The 26,028-nt window shown below is 46.1% G+C and overlaps 1 protein-coding gene across 4 annotated transcripts; it reads right to left on the reverse strand.

Moving 5' to 3' along the window:
- Positions 1-732: 732 nt before the first annotated feature.
- On the reverse strand, positions 733-25,826 carry LOC123121966 (uncharacterized). 4 transcript variants are annotated; one of them, XM_044542071.1, is made up of 6 exons: positions 25,603-25,826; positions 15,189-15,311; positions 8,030-8,152; positions 5,458-5,519; positions 5,298-5,364; positions 733-1,189 (listed from the first exon to the last, which is right to left on the reverse strand). In XM_044542071.1, the coding sequence occupies exons 1-6, from the start codon at positions 25,759-25,761 to the stop codon at positions 1,085-1,087; spliced, it is 639 nt and encodes a 212-aa protein (XP_044398006.1). In that variant the 5' UTR covers positions 25,762-25,826; the 3' UTR covers positions 733-1,084. The 4 variants fall into 4 exon arrangements, with proteins under 4 accessions (XP_044398006.1, XP_044398005.1, XP_044398004.1 ...); XM_044542070.1 differs by having other exon boundaries at positions 733-1,192; positions 25,603-25,824; XM_044542069.1 differs by having other exon boundaries at positions 5,298-5,373; positions 25,603-25,824.
- Between the last annotated feature and the right edge of the window lie 202 nt (positions 25,827-26,028).

Raw genomic sequence — 26,028 nt, forward strand, 5'->3', positions numbered from 1 at the left:
AAATCCATTCTTTAGGGGGGGCGAGGCTGAGGATCCTCCCCCCCCCCCCCCCCCCCCCCCCTCTGCTCCTCTCGCACTCTAGTGGACGCCGTAGCGCGCACGCCCACTAGGGCTGCACTCTGTACTTTCTCTCCATTCTATCAATGAAATGATACGCAGCCATGCGTATTCATCAAAAAAAAATTTATTAGTCATGAGTTTAGAATCTCGAATGTGGAGGCTCACAATCTCGCAAAAGCATGGTCTTACTTTAGGGGTTGGTCGCCATGTCTGGTTAGGCCAACCCGGAGATCTTCTCTTCGTCCCTGTAAACGTTGTGTCCTCTTAATAAAGCTTGCAAGTTTGTCTAAAAAAGGTAAATAGTAGTTTAATTAGGACGAATTTATATGTAAATGATGGGACTACATAGCTAAAACATATATTGGTTGTAACTCAAATGGAAGAACAAGACGCTAGTAGTTTTCTCCAGAGTATCGCCCACCACGACTTCCTATCACCCCACAAAAGTACTTCCTCCATCCTAAAATATGAAACCATTCTTTACACTATCAAAATGGTCTTATATTTTGGGATAGAGGGAGTATAAGCTTAAATTTTGCCTTTGTTCATAACTCGTGATTACTAACGTATTTCTCTTACCAGTGTAAGTCGCCTTGATGAAAAAAAACTAAATTGCAATTGGGAAGATACACAGCTTTACTTTGGCTCTCCTCCAACACAGAGAAGAGTATAGATATGCCTTAGCATGAAACAATATTATCCATGTGGAAAAAGAGCCAGGCGGAATTAACAGGTCCAAACATTTTAAATATATATGTTTACTATTTCTTATAGCAAACTGACGGATATAAATCACACTTTAGTCTTGAACATTTACAGTAAGTATGTTCAATCCATTTACTTCTTTCCTGGGAAGGTGGCGGAGATTTTCAGTACATCTTAAATTTCTTTCGTGGAGGTGACAAAATCCCAGTCAGTCCATCTTTAAACTTCTTTCGTGGAGGTGACAAAAATCCCAGGCAGTCTATCTTAATCTTCTTTCGTGGAAAGGTGAATCCTTTTTCCACCTATAATTCGTCAAAGATTAGGATTTCTTCTTTATTGGGTGTGTCTCCTGGACCTCCTTTTGCTTTTGCTTCCCAAACATCACTCGTTCAGGAGGCGGCGGAGACCTCCCAGAACCATGCTTCTGCTGTATGAAAAAGAAAACACAATATAAAAAGTCCGCAAAGATCTCTGAAATAGGAGAATCAAATCTTGGTTGAAATAGCAAGATCTCTGATGCATAAACATGGTAGTCCTTTACTGGTCAAGTTTTTATAGCCTAATGGTTAAGAAAGATGTGGAGAAGACAATCTTTTTGAAGATACAAAATATGTTCGAAAATTCGGAAAATATTTGGAGACACACATCCATGTTTGATGTACAATCTCAAAAAGCTTCAGCTCCTAATTCAAACTACACTTAGAGAAACAAAAAGACAAAATCAGATGTGAATAGTGTCAAATACTATTCACCCAAAGCTGACACTATTCACAGTAGAATTTTTCATTTTTGTTTCTCAAATTGTAGATCGAGTTTTGAGCTTTTTTTTTGGAGTTGTAGATACATCGGTTAAATAATTTCAGAACTTTTTGTATTGTCTAAATATTAAGTTGTTAGGTTGATCCCATGATCTCACGTAAAGGGCAGATTCTATTATAGTCATCCCCAGAAAGATGCAGGACAGTGACGAAGTAGTAGCTCAAGTAACAACACTTCAGGATGCTTTGCTAATTAAGGACAAAATGATTTAAGCGAAGAAAATATAAGCAAACAAGATATCGTTCTTTATGATTTCTAGGTGCATTAACAGTCCTGCATACCAAGAAGCGAAATGTGCCTTAGACTGGACAGATACTTTGTGCCAAAGTAATTTTGACAGGTAAATATGATCAAGTAATTTTGACATGTAAATATGATCTTTTTTTTATGTTTTGTACTTCTGTTGCACACCAATAGTGATGCTATAGTACCAGTGGTAAATATGGCAATCCATCCCATGTGCAACCGATCCCAATGGGTAGTGGGTATGGGTTATCGAGTTCCCGTATGGATCTTTACCCATGGTACGTAGGGTATGGCCGCACATTAATCACTCATCCGGTACGATCATTAAATCTATTGATGTCTTTGTAGATTATTGACATAGTTTTAAATAGCCGGCTATAGCTCTGCTATAGCCTTTTCAGCGGGGTGCCGTTAAATGGTCGCATTCACAAATAGCCCGCTATAGCCTGCTAGGCTATAGCGCGTTTTAGCTTCGCTATAGCTGATTTGAAGGCCCGCCGCTATTTTCCATATCCCGCTATTGAAAACATTGATTATTGATGAATTTAGAATCTTTCACAAAAGCATTGCACACAAAATAATCATTTTGTTAACTATGGGCAAATACTAGGATACCGAACTTACTCAGCAGCTTCCTTAATTTGCATTCTTGATAATCATGGGTACCTCAAACAGATTTTGTGATCAATAGATAGGCAGGTCGGTGCCTTCCACGGAATACTTGCTTGCTTGGTGATCACAGAAACACATGAGAGCTTCAATATGTTAAACTAAATGATGGGAGTTATCTTTTGGTTTCTGCAGTGCAGTTTTCTTCATATGACTATATGCTTCAGATGAGAGTGATATGTTTCCCCAATGCAATTATCTTTCTATGACTATATGCTTTAGATGAAATGATATGTATCTGCAATGCAGACAACAACGACAACAACAACGACAACAACAACAACAACGACAACAACAACAACAACAACAACAACAACAACAACAACAACAACAACAACAACAACGACAACAACAACAACAACAACAACGACAACAACAACAACAACAAAGAAAAATGGTAAGATCATAGGTGTTGAGGACGAACAACAAAACCCACAAGGCTACAAGCAAGCATAAGGTGGGATAAAGAAGCACCGCTTGAAGTCAAAGAGGCCCTCATCCGTAGTCAAGCAAACCAAAGCAAGAATGAGGCTAACTCGCTAAGGGTACTGGTCGACATGAAGCCATGCCACTGCCATCAACTAGGCAACTAGCAATGGTGCCATCTAGCTACATTGTCGAAAGGAGCCCACCTGCCCACCTGCCCCCTCACCCTGGCCCGAAGGGCGCCGTACCGTCAAATGATGAGGACGCTCACCCTAGCTTCTGGATGGACACAAACGGCGAGACCATAGGGGAGGAATTTGGGCACAATTGCAATGCAAACTAACACCCCTCGAGGTCAACATCGTCGAGGCCGCAGAACTGACGAAACGAAGAGGAAACTGCCGTCCATTACCACACCTTCGGCCACCAGCAATAAGAACTTTGCTCATGAGACGGAGCCTCCAAGAAGGGAACGACATGGCAGTGCCGCCACCGCCTAGTTCGGCATGCCGTAACAAGGGTTTTCACCCAGAGCACAAGGTGGAGGAGGTCAACCCATGTGGTGACACCTCCAAGGAGGGGAAGTGGCGCTCGAGAGCATTGTCATCACTGGCAACGACACCATCATGCATAGTTTTCACCTGAGATAACCGCCATCAACCTCCCTGATAGCCGAGGCTCATCGGAGCATCGAGGTAGGCAGAGGGTGATGAGAGTGACGCACAAATCTGCCTGGGTTGCTACAGAGACCACACCCAATGCACATAGAGCCGCCCAAGCGAGCAACCCTGTCGCCCACACGACCACGGCCACACACACCAGCACCGCACAAACGGCACCCGCCACAAGGGTGCCGCCACGCCAACTATCCAGAGCCGCCGCTCTGGGAACCACATGACGAACCACACCCGCCTCTCTCGGAGAGACGAGCCACACACATGCAGCCAACCTACCCAGCTGCCATGCAAGTGTTGCTCTGGCACAAACCGCCACTACGTGCCCACTTGCAGCCGGTACCAAATCGACGACAACGAGGGACTGCCCAGCTGTGCTGCCCAGAATTGGAAGCCACGAGGGCAACCATCGAAGAAAGGGCCTTGCTTGGTGGATTCTCGAGGACGTTGAGCCGGGGCAGGAAGGGGACCCCATCCCGACCAATAGTCAATAGCAGCCAAATGGCGACCCTGACCGTGCCAAACCGCACCCCTGCGGGATGGCACCTGCGGCTAAGATCCCTCCGCGGGTAGGGGAAACAACAACATCCAACCGGAGGCCATGGCCTGACATGACGGAGGTTCGCCGAGGACGCCGATCTGGAGCCTGAAATTCCGCCGGAGATGGGGACTGGAGCCCATCAGAGGGACTAGGGAAGGCAAAGGAGGAGGCGGTCGGGGGGGGGAGCACGAGATGGTCCAGATCAGCCCCACCGCCGCCATCCTGGGGCCCGGCACGGCTTCGCCGGCCGTCCCTCCGGCGGCGGCGATGCGGGAGAGGACGACGGAGGGGCTACCTGGCGGCGGCAGCTAAGGTTCCGACAGGAGCCGCTCGATCGATCTCTTAAGTCAAGAAGGTAAGTTTTGTCGAACACTTGCTGTCAATGTTCTTGTCCCTCAACATTCTGTTCCAGATTAAATTCTTGCTCAAATGATGGTTGTCGTTGGCATCTTCTCACTCTACAGGACAAGGCTTCCTCACCTATAATCTTGATCAAGGAACTTTGCCCCCACGAGACCTCCGTCTGCTCCAGGAAGCAGGGGTACATGCATGGTGCATAACAATATAATTCGTTGGCTTTTAGTAGTCAATGGCGCATCTTCCTTGCTCTATGGTGTTTGGTAAAGAATGCTATTTACATTAACATGTGCATCTCTCTACCTTTGTTAGACTATAAATGATAGTTCCAGTTAAATTTTGGCATGCTAAAAGTGTTGCTTGTGAGGTGCAGAAACTGGTGCATCTCTTAAAATTAATGAGCTAAATATAAATTTATGATTTATTAGTTGTTGTTGTTGTTGCTGTTGCTATTGTTGTTGTTGTTGTTGTATGTTTGTATTAGTTTGTGGCATGCCCTGTTATCCTGGGAGTATTCATGTGGCTTCCCATGTTCTCATGGAACCAGGTCAGAGTTGTGTGAGGAACAAGTTATCTTGCCCATGGAGAATATTTGTATTGGAATCAAATTACATTGTCCTAGCAGTATGTAATATAATTGTTGTGCTGGGAGTAACAAAGCACTGATTGATACACGTATCAGTATCAGGCCGATACGGATATGTAAATTCACCATTTTGAAAAAGTGCTAATGCAGGGATACACTTTACTATTGTTTAATTCAAAACAAAAATGTATAGAAGTTAGAAACAGCAGATTACCTTCATGTTTGCTCTCGTGAGCATGCCACAGCTGCTACTAGCCTCTCCAGTTGACATTGTTGATGTCCTGTACCAACTCCAAGTTCGAAAACAAAAAGAAATGAATTAGACTCTTGTAAAATGAATATGGAGCAGCAAATATCAGTTAGCTGTATGTCACCTTTCAAATTTTGAAAGATTGTTCTGAGCAGGAAGTTCCAACTTGCATGTTTCCATTTCCATCTAGCAAGTAGCAACATCCAACCAAAATCAAATAAACAAGTGTAAAACAGCCAAAAAACAGTGCTGCTTGGCTGGGCTGCTCCATGCGAGAGGCCGAGGGTGAGGACGACAAGGGGTCCGCGAGGAAGGAGGAGCAGCTTGTCGTCGGCTAGCCACCGGCCTGCTGCCGCCACAAGATGAGCAGTTGTTGGGTACGCAGCCTAGTGTTGCTGGTTTCCTCTTAACTGGGCTGGGCCAGATCCAAGACGTGCTGACCAAGTGTATCCTTGAATTATCAGAATTGTTATAAATCGTTTATTCACGGATACTCTCTGGATATGTATCCAAGATGTATCGGAGGCGTATCCTATCATATATGGTATCCGATAAGGATTCGCTGGTTCCCTGACTTATCCGTGCATTCGAGGCTGGATTATGCAGATCCGTACTAAACCGAACAGGCCCTTGGTGGTTTCAGGATGGCTTACGCCAATGAAGTGAACAACAATTAATATGGCGTGTTTGCGACTAGTCACCAGATCAGACAGAACACAAAATTCTTACTCAATAAACCCATATTCCCGCAATCTCCCTCACTCTATCCGCCTTTCTCTTCATCCATTCCCCTCTTTCTAGAAATTCACATCACATAGAATCAAACCAAACATTGCTGCTGCTGCTGCTGCAGTGTCGATTAATAGAGCAATATTGCAGGGCCTTAGTAAGGGACTTGTTACTAATTTTCTGGATGATGGATTAGCCATCATCCAGTATGCAGGTGTTATTATTTTTATGTTTGAAGATGATGTTGGAAGTGCTAGAAATGTCAACTTCATATTATGTGCTTTTGACAGGTCTTAAAATTAACTTTCATAAGTGACTCTGTTTTGGGTCTGTTGTAGATAAATAGGATGCATATACTCATATTTTCACTTGTAAACAGTGATTGGAAGGATTCATAAGACAGGATGAAAAAAAGATTACTATCTGAAAAGGGGGTGTTGTGGGAGAAATACCACCTAGTTCGATGGGGGATGTTTGCCATCCCAAGGAACACATGGGCTTGGGTATTACTGAGCTTAAGCCCCAAAATATTAATTATCTTATGTAAATGGAATTGGAAGTTTGAAAATTAAGAGGGAGAATGGCAGGATTTGCTTAGGGCTAAATACCAGAGCAAAGGTACTTTAACTCGATGTTATAGATGTTAAGGATTTCTTTTATATTGTAGTTGTTGTCAGAAAGTTGTAGGAGACGGGAGGAAGACTAGATTCTGGGAAGACAATTGGATTCGGCACTACCCACTATGCCAAGTTTCCCTTTTGCTTGTAAAATATAACTTTCAGTCATAATGTTATGGTGCACACTTTTTTACTTGAGGAAGTGGAAGTTTGCATTTTAGAAGGTTTCTCAAGGAAGAAACTGGCTGTGTGGCAGAAATTCTGTAATTGAAAGATATGTGTGCTCAGTGTACACTACTAGGGAAAAGCCTAGCAGTAGCGCTGGTTTTTGGCCTATCAGTAGCGCGGGGAAGCGCGCTACTGATAAGGCGCTACAGCTAAAGCTTAGCAGTAGCGCCTGCTGGCACGCGCTACTGCTATATCTACTTAGTAGTAGCGCTTTCCGAAACGAGCTCTACTGCTAATTAGTAGTAGCGCTTTCGAGAACAATCGCTACTACTATTATTCCTAGTTCCATTTCTTTTTTATTTTAGGTCGTATTCATACACCTGTATACAATTTTTCATACAGTAGCAATTTAGAGATTGTTTTAACATCATAATGAGTTATTAAATCACTAGGTGAAAGAACATTGGATTAGTTTCAAGTGCATGGATCCAAAGTAACCAATATAATGGTCACTTTGGATCCATCCATTTGAAACTAATCCGCGGTTCGTTCACCCAATGACATAATAACTTATCATCATCATCATAATATCATTAACAACTTATCATCATAATATATCATTGTCATATAACTCCTCATAATCATCATTTTCGTCCATGATGAGACATCATATAACAACTTCGTCACTAGTTATAATAACAACTCCTCATCATCATCATCATAGTACTCATAATCACTACTCCTACTCAGCATCACCATCAAGTCTAGGACATTGTAGTCATATATAATCAACACTAACTAATTGTTCTTAATACTTAGGACCTACTCCTCTCTCCTAGCTAAAATACCATAAAACAGATAAACCGGTCCTTCACCATAATGGAGAATGGACATAAACCTATCTCCAACTTGTGGCTTGCGCACATTCATTTTGTCTTCAATTATTTACGTGTGTGCATTCATCACTTTGCTCCATTCTTTGATTTTGATTACTACCTAAATCTGGTGATTTTTCTGTAAAGTCTTGTTATAATTATCTTGTTACCAGTAAGGTTAACTTTCCTTATAGAATGATGTGGGTTCTCAAGCTTCCCTTAGAAATAAGCTTCTTTGCTGGTTGGTGATTAGGAATCAAGTTCTGACCAAAGAAAATATGGACAAAAAGGATGGAAGGACTCTGACCTGTGTTGAAGAAACCTGCGGATTTCCCCTCCTATGTTTTTGCTTAGGTTCTGACGAAGGTTGTTTTTCAGACATCCTAAACATCCTTTCCTTACGTGGCGGAGATTTCCAGGAACCACGATTCTGTTGTATGGAAACAAAAACCACAACATCAAAAATGTGCAAAGATCTCTGAAATAGCAAAGTCAAATCTTTGTTGAAATAGCAAGATCTCTTATGCATAAACGTGGTAGCCCTTCCTTACTGGTCAAGTTCTTATAGCCTGAAAGATGCAGAACAGTGACCAAGTAGTAGCTCAAGTAACAATACTTCAGGATGCTTTGCCAAGAACGAAATGATTTAAGTGAAGAAAATATAAGCAAAAAAGATATCGATATTTATGATTTCTAGGTGCATTAACAGTACTGCATACCAAGAAGCAAAAAGTGCCTTAGATTGGACAGATACTTTTTGCCAAAGTAATTTTGAAATGTAAACTACCTTTGCGCTACTATGTGCTCTGTTGCACACCACTAGTGGTGTTATAGTGTGCATGCAAGATAATTGGCTCTGCGGCAATGCATGTCGGCAAGAACAACAGCTTCCAGGTATGTCTAGGTGCATTAGGGCAGTAGTTTAAGAAGCAAAGTTGAGTTTGGTGAGTTGCTACCGTAGACCACTGTTGAGGTAAACAACTAAGAGCATCTCCAGCCGCGTCCCCAACAGGCCCCCGAAGGCCTTTTTTAGCGCCGGCGCCTAAAAATCGGCCCAGTCGCGCCCCAGCATCTCGTTTATCGCCGATTTGGGCCAAAATAACAGCCGGCGAACCCGAGCCGAACCCAAGCCCCGGGGTGGCCTGGGGCGCCGGCGCCCAAAAATCGGCCCAGTCGCGCCCCCAGGATCTCGTTTATCGCCGGTTTGGGCCAAAATAACAGCCGGCGAACCCGAGCTGAACCCAAGCCCCGGGGTGGCCTGGGGCGCCGGCCGAAGCGAAAAGGCGCGTGGGTCCGCTCTGTCGGCGAGAGAAAGACCTTTTCCCGTCGACCCCCCCCCCCCCCCCCGCGCTCCCCCCCTCCGTTTCCCTCCATCTCCCCCTTCTCCCGCCTTCTCCCGTCATTCTCCTCCCTCTCCCCTCCATCCGGCCGCCATGCCACCGAAGAAGTACACGGCCCCTCTCACCGCTACCGATGCCAACGCCACGAGCAGGTCAAGGTGTGGTACCTGGCGGAACGTGGCCTCATCCTGAACCAGATGACGTCGGCAGCGGCGCCAACTCCCACTCCGACCCCAACGCCGCTGCCAAGCCCGAGTGACGCCTCCATGACGCGAAGCACAGAAGCCTCGCCGACGCCGACCAGCCCGCGCACGCCGATTCCCGACAATCCGACGCCGGTGGACGGCGCCTCCGTTTGATGAATTGCATACGTGCCCTTCCTTTTGAACACCGACCTTTTATGTTATTTGATCGCCGAACTATGGCATGGTGATCGCCGGACTTGTGGCGTTTTTTGGGTAGCGGGAAATGTGAAGTTTGAATTTAAATGTCTTGGGGCCGGCCCCTGGGGGCGTGACTGGGCCAGATCGCCCCCAGGGCCTAAAAAGCGTCGGGCGTTGGTCCGAAATAGCGCCGGCCGCTGCGCTGGGGGGCCCGAACGAGTGGAGATGCTCTAAATTGAAACCAATGCAGTCCATAAATGTAATAAGCCTTGGCGACAAGATGCAATCAAACATTTATTGCTGGTAAGACATCCATTGCCAAGTTTGTAACAGATGTAACACATGTTGCTAAGTACTCCCTCCGATCCAAAATAAGTGTCGTGGTTTTAGTTCAAATCGGAGGGAGTAATAAAGTAAAGGCATTTGTTGCCCAGCCAAACTAATATGTCTCTCCCCTGTTTTTCCCTCATTGTGAGATCGAGAGAGAGCTGCGCCCAACAATTGGTTTTTTTTTTAGAAAAGGAGGATGACCCCCGGCCTCTACATCTGGGCGATGCATACGGCCACTTTATTAATTATTCTCACAAGATCTTACAAAGTCATACAACAGCAAGACTAAAGCCACTTTCTAAGCAACAACTGTCGCTACACCTATCCAATCGATGAAGGGGCGCTGATAGTCTGGGCCTGATACCAAACAGACATCGCAGCCAAACCTAAACATCTAAGACCTGAGGTCCCAACCAGGACGCCTGCCGGGTATGGGGTACCTACCAGTCCGGCGCACTCCTCAACCAGGACGCCTGCCGGGTATGAGGCCGCCGCAGCCACCTGCCACCAAACCATCTTCAGAGCTGTACTGTTGCATCAACCTTGCACGGTCTAGCTACCGTCGACGCCACCACGACGCCAGGCAGCTCCACCGCTTTGCGCTCATCCATCCCGAGGCGGACACTCTGAAAGATCTGTCGTGCGTAGCACCTGCCGACTAGGCATGACTCAGCGTAGCGCCTGTCGGCCAGGCATGACTTGACATCTCTTACCAGACGCATCTGACGCGGTTAGAACGCCGCTCCTCCTGCCAACCTCCACACCATTGCCGCTGCTGGAGCTGACACACGAAGCCCTTCACCCATAGCAACTCCCCCGAACGCCCAAGCCTCCCAAGACGGCGCCTCCATGGAGGTTACGACGCAAAGGGCACCGCCGCCGTCCAATCCAAGACGGATTTTGGACTTTCGTCCGGGAACGGGACGGAGGTGGATAGGAGGGACCTCGACTTCGCCATCAAGATGGGTAACGACATCAAAGCCGTCGCCGATGCCGGGCCGAGCTAGCCGGCCAAAGTTTCCTCCGGTCCTCTTCCTGTACCACCAATCTCCATCTGCTTTGGATCTGGCAGCAGCCAAGACCCGAAAACTCTAGAGAGGGAAGCACCATAAGGCTCAACACCTCTGGCGTAGATCCATCCAGTCGCCGGATCAAAGAAGACCCGACCTGGTCAGCGACGAAAGCCACCATCCTGTGCCGGCCGGCAGCGATCAGGCACCGGATCCAGAAGGATCGGACCCGAGACCGATGGCGCACGCGACCACCAGATCCAGCGGCCGCACCACGCCGCGAGCACGAACCCCAACCGCCGGCGCGCTGCGCACGTCGCGGCCAGGATCCATCTGCAGCGCCGCCGCACCCCGCAAAAGTACGGCGCCTCCTCTCGAACGGCCGTCCCGCGCCAGCCCATTCGGGGGAAGGAGAAGGGAGCCCCGCCGCCGCCCCTGCCGGCCTGGCTTCGCCCAGCGGCGCTGCTGGCGGCGGCGAGGATGGAGAAGATGCGGGGGAGTCCGGGCGCCGGCGGCTAGGGTTTCCCCTGGTCGCCCGCGGGGGCGACCCGAGGGGTATACAGAGGACTGTCATTTTGATACACTCCCAACAATTGGTAAAGGCTGTGGCCAACATTCTGCATTACATTTGATCATTTGATACACTCCCAAGAGTCTATTATATACCTTCCTCACTCTCCATATATCTTACTAATTATTCCTTTTTAGGGAAACGTATTAACTATTCTAAGATATCTCAGTATATATAGTATGTGTGCTTGAGCGTATAATTAGCTATTGTGTGCTCCAGGCAGACTGCGTGCACCATTCCCCAAGCCCTGAACCAGCCCAGTGCAAAGGCCACTCACTTGCACATCATACATGACTAAGGTGTACGTAGTAAATCATGTTAACCTCTTTACGACACACACACCTGGACAAAAAATCAACGATAATCCTATGGAACATCCAATAAAAACTAGGAATCTCTAGTAAAAGACATGAAGACGAAAAATCAACGCCTTCCATTTAGCTCTGGTCCTAAACTATACTTTTTTAGGGGTGTTATGCTCATAAAAACTGAAGTAAGCGTGAGGTTCCCGTAAAATTGGATCAAAGTTTACCACCCCTATGTTCTTCTAATTAGATCGTAAAATCTGGCTCAATTCTAGTAAATATTGGACCAACATTTAGCACATTTTCTATGAACATATTAATTACATAGTAAAATCTGACTCAGTTCTCATAAATACTGAACCCGATTTTACTAACCTTTTATGATAAAGATAAAATTTTACAATCTGTGTGAACATAAAGTATCTCTTTGCCTAGATTGTAGTATAAATTCATAATGATAAATGTTAAATAAACTTTTGCCTTGGCTAAATTGGATAATGAAGTCGAAAAAATTACCTCGAATTTCATGGATTTTACAAACATCTAGAAGTTTTGTTCAATGTATTGTGTACAGATAGGAATACCTTTTCACAAATAATTTACGATGGAATCATACAAGTACAAGTTAGGGCTCATCTCCAGATTTCGGTTGTTAGCCTTGCTTAAGTACTTCCACTATTTTATGCCGCCTAGTATTTTTTTTATAATTTATGCCGCCTGGCATATAATGGATAGTAATTTGCACATGGCATTGCCACCAAAACTAAGAAAGGTATCAGGTGGAATGGGTGGGCTTGCAAGGCGTAGGCAGTATCTTTTCCATCTATTACCATGTTTCCCATAGTTCTTTTACGGGTAGGTGGAAGGAAGGAGCAGGAGTGGTGCGTGCAGCTCTGGCCAGAGCACAGAATTAGCTGATTCCACTCAACATCTGACACCACTTACAACATCTAACACCCAACGTCGACTAATATTATCATAAATCTGTATATTTTTAAATTTACATTTGAGATGTTAAATTGAGTAAGAACAACCATTTTTCACTTGGAACTTCAAATATTGCATTGATCTTCCAAGTGTATATTTGTCAAACTATAGTATTATATGTACCATGCATCATATCTTTGTGTCTACTACTCCCTCCGTCCCAAAATAAGTTTTTAGTACAAAGTTGAGACACTTATTTTTGGACGGAAGGAGTACAATATTAGATTGATGCACAATCATTCAGATATGTCAAACCTGATGGGTATGGGCATGAGTCCAATTGTAGACCCATGGGTAGGGTTGTGGGCGAATGATGGGTATGGGTATGGATTTGACAACATCTTTAACCAGAGGCAAGAGACAACTTCTTGACAGTTCCCACACCACACTTGGGCTCGCTGTGCAAATGGGTAACCTTTAGGGTACCCTCCAACGCTCTTCAATTCAATCAAATGAAGTAAATTTCCAACTTTTGGAAAGCTCATTTGGCTGAAATAAAGAGGGATGGAGGGTACCCTAAGGAGCACCAATTTTCACCCCTACTTGGGGCACAAGTATGCATCAGTCTGCAAAATGTACAATTAGTCACTTCCTGGCAAAAGGTTGAGACCCTTGCTGCACTAGGAACCAACTCAGACTTCTCGAACCAAGTAGTGCAGCAGGGGTTTATCACAAAGTGAACCACCAAGTCAAATGATCCGTTAGTTGGGTGAAATAACAAGTGCTCAGAAGAACAGAAAAGTCTTGATCACTACCAAGAAAATACTACATTTGGCACCACTGCCAAGTTGTTCTATGTATTAATCTAATAGTTGAGAGATATGGTTTATTCAAGTAACCAAAAGATATTGTAGAAGGCACACCAATAGCGATATCGTTGGAGAAATCAGAGTTTAGAGTGCAGGGTAGTCCAAGAGAATAATAGGCTAGTCAGTGGCATTGGCCAAGGGTGAGGACGACAAGGGCTTGGCGAGGAAGGAGGAGCAGCTCGTCGTCAGCTAGCCACTGGCCTGCCGCCGCCGCAGGAGGAGCAGTTGCCGGGTAGGTAGCCTAGGGTTGCTGGTTTCCTCTTAACTAGGCTGGGCCGGATCCAAGACGTACTGACCAAGTGTATGTATCCTTGAATTATCAGAATTATTTTAAATCATTTATTCACGGATACTCTCTGGATACGTATCCAGGATGTATCGCAGGGGTATCCGTGTCGTATATTGTATCCGATAAGGATTCGCTGGTTCCTTGACGTATCCGTGCATTCGAGGCTGGGTTTACGCAGATCCCTACTAAATCAAACAGGCCCTTGGTAGTTTCAGGAGGGCTTACGTCAATGAAGTGAACAACAATAAATATGGCGAGTTTGTGACTAGTCAGCAGATCAGACAGAACACAAAATTCTTACTGAATGAACCCATATTCCCACAATCTCCCCTCACTCTATCCGCCTTTCTCTTCATCCATTCCTCTCTTTCCAGAAATTCACATCACATAGCATCAAACAAAACATTGCTGCTGATGTGTTGATTAATAGAGCAATATTGCAGGGCCTCATTAAGGGACTTGTTACTAATTTTCTGGATGATGGATTAGCCATCATCCAGTATGCAGATGATACTATTTTTATGTTTGAAGATGATGTTGGAAGTGCTAGAAATGTCAACTTCATATTATGTGCATTTGACTGGTCTTAAAATTAACTTTCATAAGTGACTCTGTTTTGGGTGTGTTGTAGATAAATAGGATACATATGCTCATATTTTCACTTGTAAATATTTAGTGGAAGGATTCATAAGACAAGAAGAAAAAAAAAGATTGCTATCTGAATAGGGGGTGTGGTGGGAGAAATACCACCTGGTTCGATGGGGGGATGTTTGCCATCCCAAGGAACACGTGGGCTTGGGTATTACTGAGCTTCAGCCCAAAAATATTAATTCCATTATGTAAATGGAACTGGAAGTTTGAAAATTAAGAGGGAGAATGGCAGGATTTGGGTAGGGCTAAATACCGGACAAAAGGTACTTTAACTCGATGTAAACCAAATCCTGCACATTCTCACATCTGGCTGGCGTTATACATATTAAGGATTTTCTTTTATTGTTGTTGTCAGAAAGTTGTAGGAGATGGGAGGAAGACTAGATTTTGGGAAGACAATTGGATTCGGCACTACCCACTATGCCAAGTTTTCCTTTTGCTTGTAAAATATAACTTTCAGTCATAATGTTATGGTGCACACTTTTTACTAGAGGAAGTGAAAGTTTGCATTTTAGAAGGTTTCTCAGGGAAGAAACTGGCTGTGTGGCAGAAATTCTGTAATTGAAAGATATGTGTGCTCAGTGTAGGCTGAAATGATTACTACCTAAATCTGGTGATTTTTCTGTAAAGTCTTGTTATAATTATCTTGTTACCAGTAAGGTTAACTTTCCTTATAGAATGATGTGGGTTCTCAAGCTTCCCTTAGAAATAAGCTTCTTTGCTGGTTGGTGATTAGGAATCAAGTTCTGACCAAAGAAAATATGGACAAAAAAGGATGGAAGGACTCTGACCTGTGTTGAAGAAACCTGCGGATTTCCCCTCCTGTGTTTTTGCTTAGGTTCCGACGAAGGTTGTTTTTCAGACATCCTAAACATCCTTTCCTTACGTGGCGGAGATTTCCAGGAACCACGATTCTGTTGTATGGAAACAAAAACCACAACATCAAAAATGTGCAAAGATCTCTGAAATAGCAAAGTCAAATCTTGGTTGAAATAGCAAGATCTCTTATGCATAAACGTGGTAGCCCTTCCTTACTGGTCAAGTTCTTATAGCCTGAAAGATGCAGAACAGTGACCAAGTAGTAGCTCAAGTAACAACACTTCAGGATGCTTTGCCAAGAACAAAATGATTTAAGTGAAGAAAATATAAGCAAAAAAGATATCGATATTTATGATTTCTAGGTGCATTAACAGTACTGCATACCAAGAAGCGAAAAGTGCCTTAGATTGGACAGATACTTTTTGCCAAAGTAATTTTGAAATGTAAACTACCTTTGCGCTACTATGTGCTCTGTTGCACACCACTAGTGGTGTTATAGTGTGCATGCAAGATTATTGGCTCTGCGGCAATGCATGTCGGCAAGGACAACAGCTTCCAGGTATGTCTAGGTGCATTAGGGCAGTAGTTTAAGAAGCAAAGTTGAGTTTGGTGAGTTGCTACCGTAGACCACTGTTAAGGTAAACAACTAAGTTCGAACTAGAAACCAATGCAGTCCATAAATGTAAGATGCCTTGGCGACAAGATGCAAGCAAGCATTTGTTGCTGGCAAGACATCCATTGCCGAGATTGTTACAGATGTAGCATATGTTGCTAAGTACTCCTTTCGATCCAAAATAAGTGTCGTGGTTTTAGTTCAAAACGGAGTGAGTAATAAAGAAAAGGCATTTGTTGCCCAGCCGAACTAATATGTCTCTCCCCTGTTTTCCTTCATGCTGAGATTGAGAGAGAGCTGCGCCCGACAATTGGTAAAGGCTGTGGCCAACATTAATTCTGCATTACATTTGATCATTTGATACACTCCCAAGAGTCTATTATAGCCCTTCCTCACTCTCCATATATCTTATTAATTATTCCTTTTTAGGGAAACTTATTAATTATTCTAAGATATCTCAGTATATATAGTATGTGTGCTTGACCGTATAATTAGCTATTGTGTGCTCCAGGCAGACTGCGCGCACGGTTCCCCAAGCCCTGAACCAGCTCAGTGCAAAGGCCACTTACTTGCACATCATACATGACTAAGGTGTAGTAAATCATGTTAACCTCTTTACTGACACACACCTGGACAAAAATCAACGATAATCCTATGGAACATCCAACAAAGACTAGTAATCTCTAATAAAAGACAAGAAGACCAAAAATCAATGACTTCCATTTAGCTCTGGTCCTAAACTATACTTATTTTTTGGGTGTTATGCTCATAAGAACTGAAGTCAGCGTGAGGTTCCCGTAAAATTGGATCAAAGTTTACCACCCCTATGTCCTTTGAATTAGATCGTAAAATCTGGCTCAATTTTAGTAAATATTGAACCAACGTTTAGCACATTTGCTATGAACATATTAGATTGTTCCACCCGCTCCCGAGTCGCTCCCGCGGGCGACTCAGGGAGCCAACCCTAGCGCCGCCGCTCCCCAGCCCCCCTCCCCGGCCTCCCTACCCTCGCCGCCGCCGGTCGCGTCGCCGGCCAAAGGCCGCGCGGCGTAGGCTGCGGCGGGGCGTCTTCTTCCCGCGTGCCGGAGGCTTGCGTCGCGGGGCGCCGCCTTCTGCGTCGTTCGTGGCGGTCGTCGCCCGTCCCCGGGCTCTGCTCCCTCCCTCTCGGCGTGCTGGCGTCCCGGTGGTCCTACCGCCCCCCCCCCCTCCCCCTCCTGGCGGCGGCTCTTGGGGTTCCGGGGGCGGGGGCCTTGCTGGCGGCGGATCTGGGTGCCCCTGTCCAGATCCGGGTGGTGGCGGCGGCAGTCGTGTGGGTGGCGACGGCGACCTGGCTAAGGTGGTGGCGGGGCGGCCGGCGGTCTGGTTGCTCCTTGCGGGGTGGTGGGGCGCCGGGCGTCCATGGCCGAGGGGTGGGCTGCGTCTTCGGCGGCGTGTCGCAGCTGCTGCAAAGTGGCTCGGGGCTGCTCCTCGGGGTCTCGGCGTGGATGTGGGCTGCCGCGGCGTGGTGGTAGCTCATGGTGGTGGTCTGGATCGTTTCACGGCGGCGGTTGGTCTCCTCCGGCGTCGGCCGTCGGTGAGTGGCCTTTTTCGACCTTCGATTCCTCCCCTCATCGTCCGGGCTCTACCCTCGTCATAGGGCTGGACCGCTCCCAGTTGCGGTCCATTGCTCATCTCGCGCCCGTGGCTGCGAGACAGAGCTCGTCTCGCGCCCGGCAGCAGGACCAACCTCGTCTCGCGCCCGGCAGCAGAACCGAGCTTGTCTTGCACCCGGTGCTGCAGGACGGGTGATCGAGGCCATTTTTGGGCCGGCCCTTTGGGTCTCGGTGTCGGGGGCCGTCCATGGGTGTGTAAAGGAGCGACCTTTCCACTCGTCTCTTTGGTTGGGGTAGCGACGGGTCTCGGGTGCGGTGGTATCAAGGTCTTGGATGCCGGGGCGGCGGCCCTGGTGGTGGTAGCGCGATGCTCATGGGCAGAGCCCGTGGCTTGGTGCTGCACGGTGACCATGGCCGTGTGGGCGGCATGGTGGCAGGGGTGTGGCGTTCGGTGGCGGTGAGTGTTTGCTGGGGGTGAAAACCTGTTCTATCCTCGGACGGACCGGCGGCGGCGTAGCACGTTACCTTCTTGAAGGCGTCGTCGCGGCTCTCACCGGTCATCGTGTCGCTCCAGGGGAAACTCTGACCCCCGGGTCAGGCGGTGGCAGCGCGCTAGTGTCGTAACCTTCTTGGAGGCGCCGCCTTGGAGCTCACGGTTCGTCATATGCGGCTTCATCTCTTCGCGGTGGCGTGTTCACGGTGGAGGTCCCCGATTGCTCTTGTAGTGTTAGGGGTGGTGTTGCTGCGCTCAGCGCCTATATATCCCGCCTTGGGTGTGTGCGTGTGTTATCGTGGGGTATGTTTGTACTTGGGCTGTGGTTGATCTGTGCTTTATATATAAAGCGGGGCGAAAGCCTTTTTTGGTATGAACATATTAATTAGATAGTAAAATCTGACTCAGTTCTCATATACTGAACCCGATTTTACTAACCTTTTATTATAAAGATTAAACCGTACAATCTGTGTGAACATAAAGTATCTCTTTGCCTAGATTGTAGTCTAAATTCATAATGATAAATATTAAATAAACTTTTTCCCTAGCTAAATTGGATCATGAAGTCAAAAAAATTACCTCAAATTTCAAGGATTTTACGAACATCTAGACGTTCTGTTCAATGTATTGTGTATGAGAGATAGGAATTCTTTTTTCACAAATTATTTACGTTGGAATCATACAAGTACAACTTAGCGCTGATCTCCAGATTTCGGTTGTTAGCCTTGCTTAAGTACTTCCACTATTCTATGCCGCCTAGTATTTTTATTTTTATTTTTTGTAATTTTTACCGCCTTGCATATACTCCCTCCGTTCCCAAATATAAGTGTTTTTAGAAATTCCAACAAGCGACTACATACAAAACAAAATGAGTGAATCTACACTCTAAAATATGTCTACATACATCCGTATGTTGTTGTCTATTTGAAATGTTTAAAAAGACTTATATTAAGAAACGGAGGGAGTAATGGATAGTAATTTGCACATGACATTTACTACCAAAACTATGAAAGGTATCACGTGGAGTGGGTAGGCTTGCAAGGCGTAGGCAGTATCTTTTCCATCTATCACCATTTTTTCCATAGTTCTTTTACGGGTAGGTGGAACGAAGGAGCAGGAGTGGTGCGTGCAGCTCTGGCTAGAGCAAAAAATTAGCTAATTTCACCCTACATCTAACACCACTAGCAGCATCTAACACCCAACATCGACTAACATTATCATAAATCTGTATATTTCTAAGTTTACATTTGAGATGTTAAATTGAGTAAGAACAACAAAATGGTATTGTATTCGGTGCCGCTATTTGTCACTTGGAAATTCAAATATTGCATTGATCTTCCAACTGTATACTTGTCAAACTATAGTATTATATCTTTGTAGTCTACTACTCCCTCCGTCCCAAAATAAATGTCTCAACTTTATACTATAAAGAGTACAAAGTTGATAAACTTATTTTGGGACGGAGGGAGTGTAATCTTAGATAGATGCACAATCATTCAGATATGTCAGACCTGATGGGTATGGGCTTGGGTCCAATTGTAGATCCATGGGTAGGGTCGTGGGAGAAAGATGGGTATGGGTATGGGTATGAATTTGACAATGTTGATTGAACCCGATAAATGGCCATTTTATCGAAAAAGGCTTTCGCCCCGCTTTATATAGAAAGCACCAACCAACCCCAATCTGATACAAACACACACCACCTCAACTCACGCACACACCCAAGACAGGATACATAGGCGCTAGTCGCAGCAACACCACACCCAGCCACTACAAGAGCTACCGGGATCCTCAACCGTGAACATGCCACCGCGAAGAGATGAAGCTGCAGACGATGAACCGTGAGCTCCAAGGCGGCGCCTTCAGGAAGGTTACGACACCAGAGTCCCGCCACTGCCTGAACCGAGGGTCAGGGTTTCCCCTGGAGCAACGCGACGGGCAATGAGGACCGCGACGACGCCTTCAAGAAGGGGACGAACTCGCCGCCGCCGGACTGCCCAAAGATAGAGCAGGTTTTCACCCCGGTCCGCGCTCACTGCCCCTGGCATAGGTACGGAAGCCGCACCACCACCACCGATCGTCATCCCCCGGCCACCATGCCGCCCACACGACCATGGCCACTGGGCAGCAACTCAGCCACGGCCTCCGCCCGCGAGCACCGGGCTTCCACCACCAGAGCCGCCGCCCTCGCATCCAAGACCAACCCACCTCCTTCCACACGGACCACCGGACGCTGCTGTCAGAAAGGCGGGCCCTTTGGGCGAGAATGGGACCCAGCCGGCCGAAACAGGACAGGGGAAAGCCACCGGCGGCTGCCGAGCACGCCGCAGCCACCTCGCCATTTCTCGAACCGGGGCCAGGCCGCCGTCGCCACCCCTGGCAACAGCAAAAACCCGGAGGCACCCCTGCCAACCCACGGAGCGCCCCTACCACTGTGGCCAGACAAAGACGAGGAATGTCGAGCCACCGTGCTCCACCCTCCAGCCGCGCCTCCAACCCAGCTCCAAGCACCCCAAGCATCAGGAGAGGGGGGCCGAACCGCCGCTACTGCACCACCACCCCAACCAGCCGACATGGCCCCGGTCGATGCGGCCGCCCGTAGCCCAAGCCTTCCGAGGCCCGCACCGCCGAGAAGCCAGATCTGGCCGAGCCGCCGTCCCCGACCACCAGCACGCACCACCATCTCCCACCTCCACCAGGCAGGAAGGACCCAGCAGAGGTGGCCGCCCGCCCACAGCGCCGCCCGCGGCCCTCGCCACCACAGGGCTAGATCCGGCCGAGGCGCCGCATCCAGACCCCGGGCACGGCCCGCCTCGTCGCAGCCCACCGCGCCCGCCGGAGAGCCCCGCGCCACCCGCAGAGCCGCCGCGGCGTCCCGCGCTCCGCAGCGCGTTGGTCCGCCCGCGCCGGCCCGCGCCAGCCCCAACCGCACAAGGGGGTGAGAATTCCCGCTGCCGCCGGCGCTGGCAGGGCTTCGCCCGAGCGCGCCCTCTGGTGGCGGCGGGAAGAGGGAGAGGGGAGGGGAAGTGGAAAGGCGCCGGCGGCTAGGGTTCCTCCCCTGCCACCCGCGGGGGTACCAGAGGAGGGGGAGGGAGGAAAATGACTAAGGGCGACAAATGGCCATCTTTAACCAGAGGCAAGAGGCAACTTCGTGACAGTTCCCACACCACACTTGGGCTAGCTGTGCAAATGGGTAACCTTTAGGGTACCCTCCAACCCTCTTTAACTCAATCAAATGAAGTAAATTTCCAACTTTTGGAAAGTTCATTTGGTTGAACTAAACAGGTATGCAGGGTACCCTAAGGATTACCAATCTGCACCCCTACTTGGGGCACAAGTATGCATCAGTCTGCAAAATGTACAATTAATCACTTCCTAGCAAAAGGTTGAGACCCTTGCTGCACTAGGAACCAACTCAGACTTCTGGAACCAAGTAGTGCAGCAGGGATTTATCGCAAAACGAACCACCAAGTGTCCAAGTCAAATGATCTGTTAGTTGGGTGAAATAACAAGTGCTCAGAAGAACAGAAAAGTCTTGATCACTACCAAGAAAATACTACATTTGGCACCACTGCCAAGTTGTCCTTTGTATCAATCTAATATTTGAGAGATACGGTTTATCAAGTAACCAAAAGATACTCTAGAAGGCACACCAATAGAGATATGTTTGGAGAAATCAGAGTTTAGAGTGCAGGGTACTTCAAGAGAATAATAGGCTAGTAAGTGGCATTGGTCTTCTGCGAGTTATTCACCATATGGATGCGTTGTTGAGCAAGGGTAGCTCAACAGGGATTATGAATCAGTCAATGACTAGCAATGTCAGGAGTAGCCCGCAACCTTACCTATACCCAACAAACGCAGCAGCCTAGAGAGCTTATGTGAGTATGAAATGCAAAAATGCAAGCATAAAAGAACAAAAATTGCTAAAACTACATATGGTCTCACTAGTAGAAAATAGGGCTTTGGTGACAGCGCAATATACACATTAGTCCCGGTTGCATTACGAACCGGGACTAATGTGAGTATTAATCCCGGTTGCATTACGAACCGGGACTAATGTGAGCATTAGTTCCGGTTCGAGCGGCTAAAGGCATTAGTCCCAGTTCAAATGGGCCCTTTAGTCCCGGTATGAGACACGAACCGGGACAAAAGGGCATCACACCCTTTAGTCCCGGTTCGTGTCTCAAACCGGGACTACAAATTTCTTTAGTCCCGGTTTGAGACACGAACCGGGATTAAAGGGTGCGATGCCCTTTTGTCCCGGTTCGTGTCTCAAACCGGGACTAAAGGGCCCATTTCTCAAACTCTACCCCCCCCCCACGTGTACCGCCATTTCAGTTTTGCAAAAAACAAAAGAAAATGATAAAAACTCCAAAAAATAAAATCCTCCGAGATGTAGTTACATCTACTAGTTAGGAAAATAAAAAAACTGAAATTTGGACATGTTTTGCAAAAAAAATGTCATGAAAAAGTAAAACTGCTATAACTTTTGCATACGATGTCGGAAAAAAACGTATAATATATCAAAATGTTCAGCACGAAAATCCGCACTCGATTTTGACGGCCATAGGCCTGTTTGCAAATTTTTAGAATCCTCAAATTCTAAAAGGAACAAAAGATATGCTCAAATTTTAGTTTTTTTGAATTTTGGTTAAATCTGGTCAAACTATGGTCAAACTACTTATTCAAGAAGTATTAGTGTTAATACATAATTATTCAAGAATATTAGTGTTACTAAATAATTATTTCAATTTTTTTGAATTTTGGTCAAATCTGGTCAAACTGTGGTCAAACTATGGTCAAACTACTTACTCAAGAAATATTAGTGTTACTAAATAATTATTGTTTTTTAAAATAATAGTTTCAAACTCAAACAGTGAAACGTGTGACTTCATGCTCAAGCTAAACTCCTGAGGGTTAATAGGATTGACATTTTACTATTGTCAGGAAAACAACAAGTGCAGACTTGGAAACGAGGGGGAATAGAACCCGGAAGTTAAGCATGCTCAGGCTGGAGTAGTGAGAGGATGGGTGACCGGCCGGAAAGTTAGATGATTTGAAATGATGAGGGGTGATTAGAGATTAGAGGTTAAATTGAGCAGTGATGAGGGGTGATTAGAGATTAAATTGTAAAATAATTCAGAAATTTGAAAATCGAAAAAAAATTCATTTTTTTTTGTAAAATTACCAACCGGGACTAAAGGTGGAGCTCCAGACAACAACCACGTAGAGGGCCTTTAGTCCCGGTTCATATAAGAACTGGGACTAAGGGGGGGGGGGGGCTTTAGTACCGACCCTTTAGTCCCGCTTCCAGAACCGGGACTAAAGGCCCTCTAGAACCAGGACAAATGGCCCTTTTTCTACTAGTGTCTAGATTACCACCTGAACTTTCCTGTTATTTGTATTTCGACCCCTAAAATACAAAACCTGCTATTCTAACCCATTCATCTCTTAGGCCTCCTTTGGTTAGCCCTACCCCCAAGCAAAGTATTAAAGTTCCAGAAATTTAATTTTAGTGGCATACTTTCCTTATTAGAGCAAAAACATGTAGTGGGTTGAGCTCCTCTCAATACTTGAGCTCGGTATAATTTGAGTGAGGCCTTTCTTGGGCAACCACCATCTTTGGTGCTATGTTTTACCATAAACCTCTAGTACGGTGGTTTGTAGGATTACTACTACAGTTGTCTACGCTAAAATTCTCAAGAGGGACGAGGGAGGAATGACTCATCTGGTACAATGATTAGATCACTTGTTTTTGTATATTATTCATGAATTTATATTTCTTGGACAAAAGCATTTTTCTATAATATACTCACTGTCTAGCTGTCGAGGTAAAAATTTCGAGAAGGGAGGAGTGTGGAAGGAATGACTCATCCGGTACCATGATTAGATTTCTTAAAATGAACGGGCAAAATTTTGAGCTTATGTCTGTATTAGTATGTGGCATGCCTTGTTATCCTGGTAGTATTCCTATGGCTACCTTGTTCTCATGGAACCAGGTCAGGGTTGTGCCAGGAGTAAGTTATCTTGCCCATGGAGAATGTTTGTATTGGAACAAAATTACATTTTCCTGGGACTATATGTATTATAATTGTTGTGCTGGGAGTATGCAGATCCCTACTAAACCGAACAGGCAGAGGTGCTTTTGTTTCAGGAGGGCTTATGCCAATGAAGTGAACAACAATATGGCGAGTTGGCTACTAGTCAGTAGATCAGACAGAACAAAAGTTCTTACTGAATGACGCCATATTCGCACAATCTCCCCTCCTTCCAGAAATTCACATCACATAGCATCAAACCAAGCATTGCTGCTGATGCTCCTTCTGTGCTGATTAATAGAGCAATATTGCAGGGCCTCATTAATTCCAATATGCCAGAAGATAAGGAAGAAAAAAGGATTGCTAATTGGAAAGGGGGTGTTGTTACTAATTCAAAAGTTTGGACATCTTTATGGCTAAAATGTTATGGTAGCAGGACGGGGGGGAGGGGGGGGGGGGGTGAAAAAATACCATGATGGAGGGATTGAAAGTTTGCATTTATAAGATTTCTCACGAAGAAACTATGGTTATATGGCAAAAATTGAAAGCCATGTGTTCCCAGTTTAGGCTGAAATGATTACTACTCCCTCCAAACCGGTATATTAGTCGGGCACGGGATTTTAGGTCTATGATTTAACTAATAAAACATGTACAATATGCCACAAAAATTACATTTGACAACGAATCTAAAGATATATTTTTCTAAAATACAATACATATTTCTGTAGTTAAATTGAAGACCTAAAAATTCGTGCGGCACTAATATACCGGCCCGCAGGGAGAGTAACTAAATCTGGTGATTTTTCTGTAAAGCCTTGTTATAATTATCTTGTTACCAGAAAGGTTAATTTCCTTTTAGAATATTTGGGTTCAGCTTCCCTTGAGAAACAAAGTTTTTTGCTCTGGTTGGTGATTGATTGGGAATCGATTTCTGATCATAGAAAATATGAAAAAACAATGATGGAAGGACTCTGGCCTGTTTGACTTTGGCGGTGCTCATGAAACTCTAGAACACTCGTTCTTCCTTTCTCCAATAGCCAGATATGCGTGGAATGTTGCAAAAGTCTCCTTGGGGATCGGTATCAAGCCTGTTAATTTTTCTGATCTATGTAGTTCCTGGTTTAATGCTTTTACTGGTCGAGGTCTTACAGTTTGTGTTGATTGGTGCTACTGCTATTTTTTGGACTCTTTGGAAGACACTTGTATGTCATTTCCTAAATGTTTGGGCGAAACTGCAGAAAAACGTAAAGTCTTCTGCCGACAGGGGGCTCATGTAATCGCACGGAGGGCAAGGGAGAGTTTTGGGTGACGATATAGCTGGAATCCTGTTATGATGAGACTGGCCGTAGCGATGGAAATCTGTTCCCTGCTGTGTGTAGGTCGCTCGAGTGCAGTGCTGTTGAACGTTTTATTTGTCTCCTTTTCCTGTACTAGTTGTGTGAGGACTAAGGACTGTTAGCTAAGTTTCTTGAACGGCCCTGGGGGCTTCTCTTGTCGATCGGGGAAATATAAACAGATGCACACAAATACATAAAGAAAATCCTCTAGCTTTCTCGAACATCAGGATCTCAAGGCATCGGACCTGACGATTATATTGGATCTAACCACCAAACCAAAAGTATATCAGAAGAAAAGTCATCGAGTTGTAACCTGCCGCACTTCCCCCGGACGCTCCCGGAGTTCGCTGCGGCCAACTCTTGCAACTTTGGCTGCTGGCGGTGCCTCCGCTCGCCTCTCCTTGCCGCCGCCGGCTCCTGCCGCCATGCCGCCTGCATCTCCTGCCGTGTTCATCTGTAGTTGCTTCACCATGTTGAGGCTTTTAGTTTTAGGGTTTTTCTTTTTGGCGAAATTGGGGCTTCCTTTGGAGACGGAAGGAGGAGATTAGGAGAACATCGAAACTTACTTACTCGCTAAGAAAGGGTATCATGAGGCGCAAACGATTCGCCACAAAGTCAGCACACGCGACTCATCCGGCTCCGTCTGACCGGGCATCGTTGAACTGATCCTAACATCATCATCATCATGAAATCATCCATGATGTGGCAGCGATTCCCGCCGTCGCACTGTAACTTGCGC

This window comes from Triticum aestivum, chromosome 5D (assembly GCF_018294505.1).
Source record: "Triticum aestivum cultivar Chinese Spring chromosome 5D, IWGSC CS RefSeq v2.1, whole genome shotgun sequence".
Lineage (NCBI taxonomy): Eukaryota > Viridiplantae > Streptophyta > Magnoliopsida > Poales > Poaceae > Triticum > Triticum aestivum.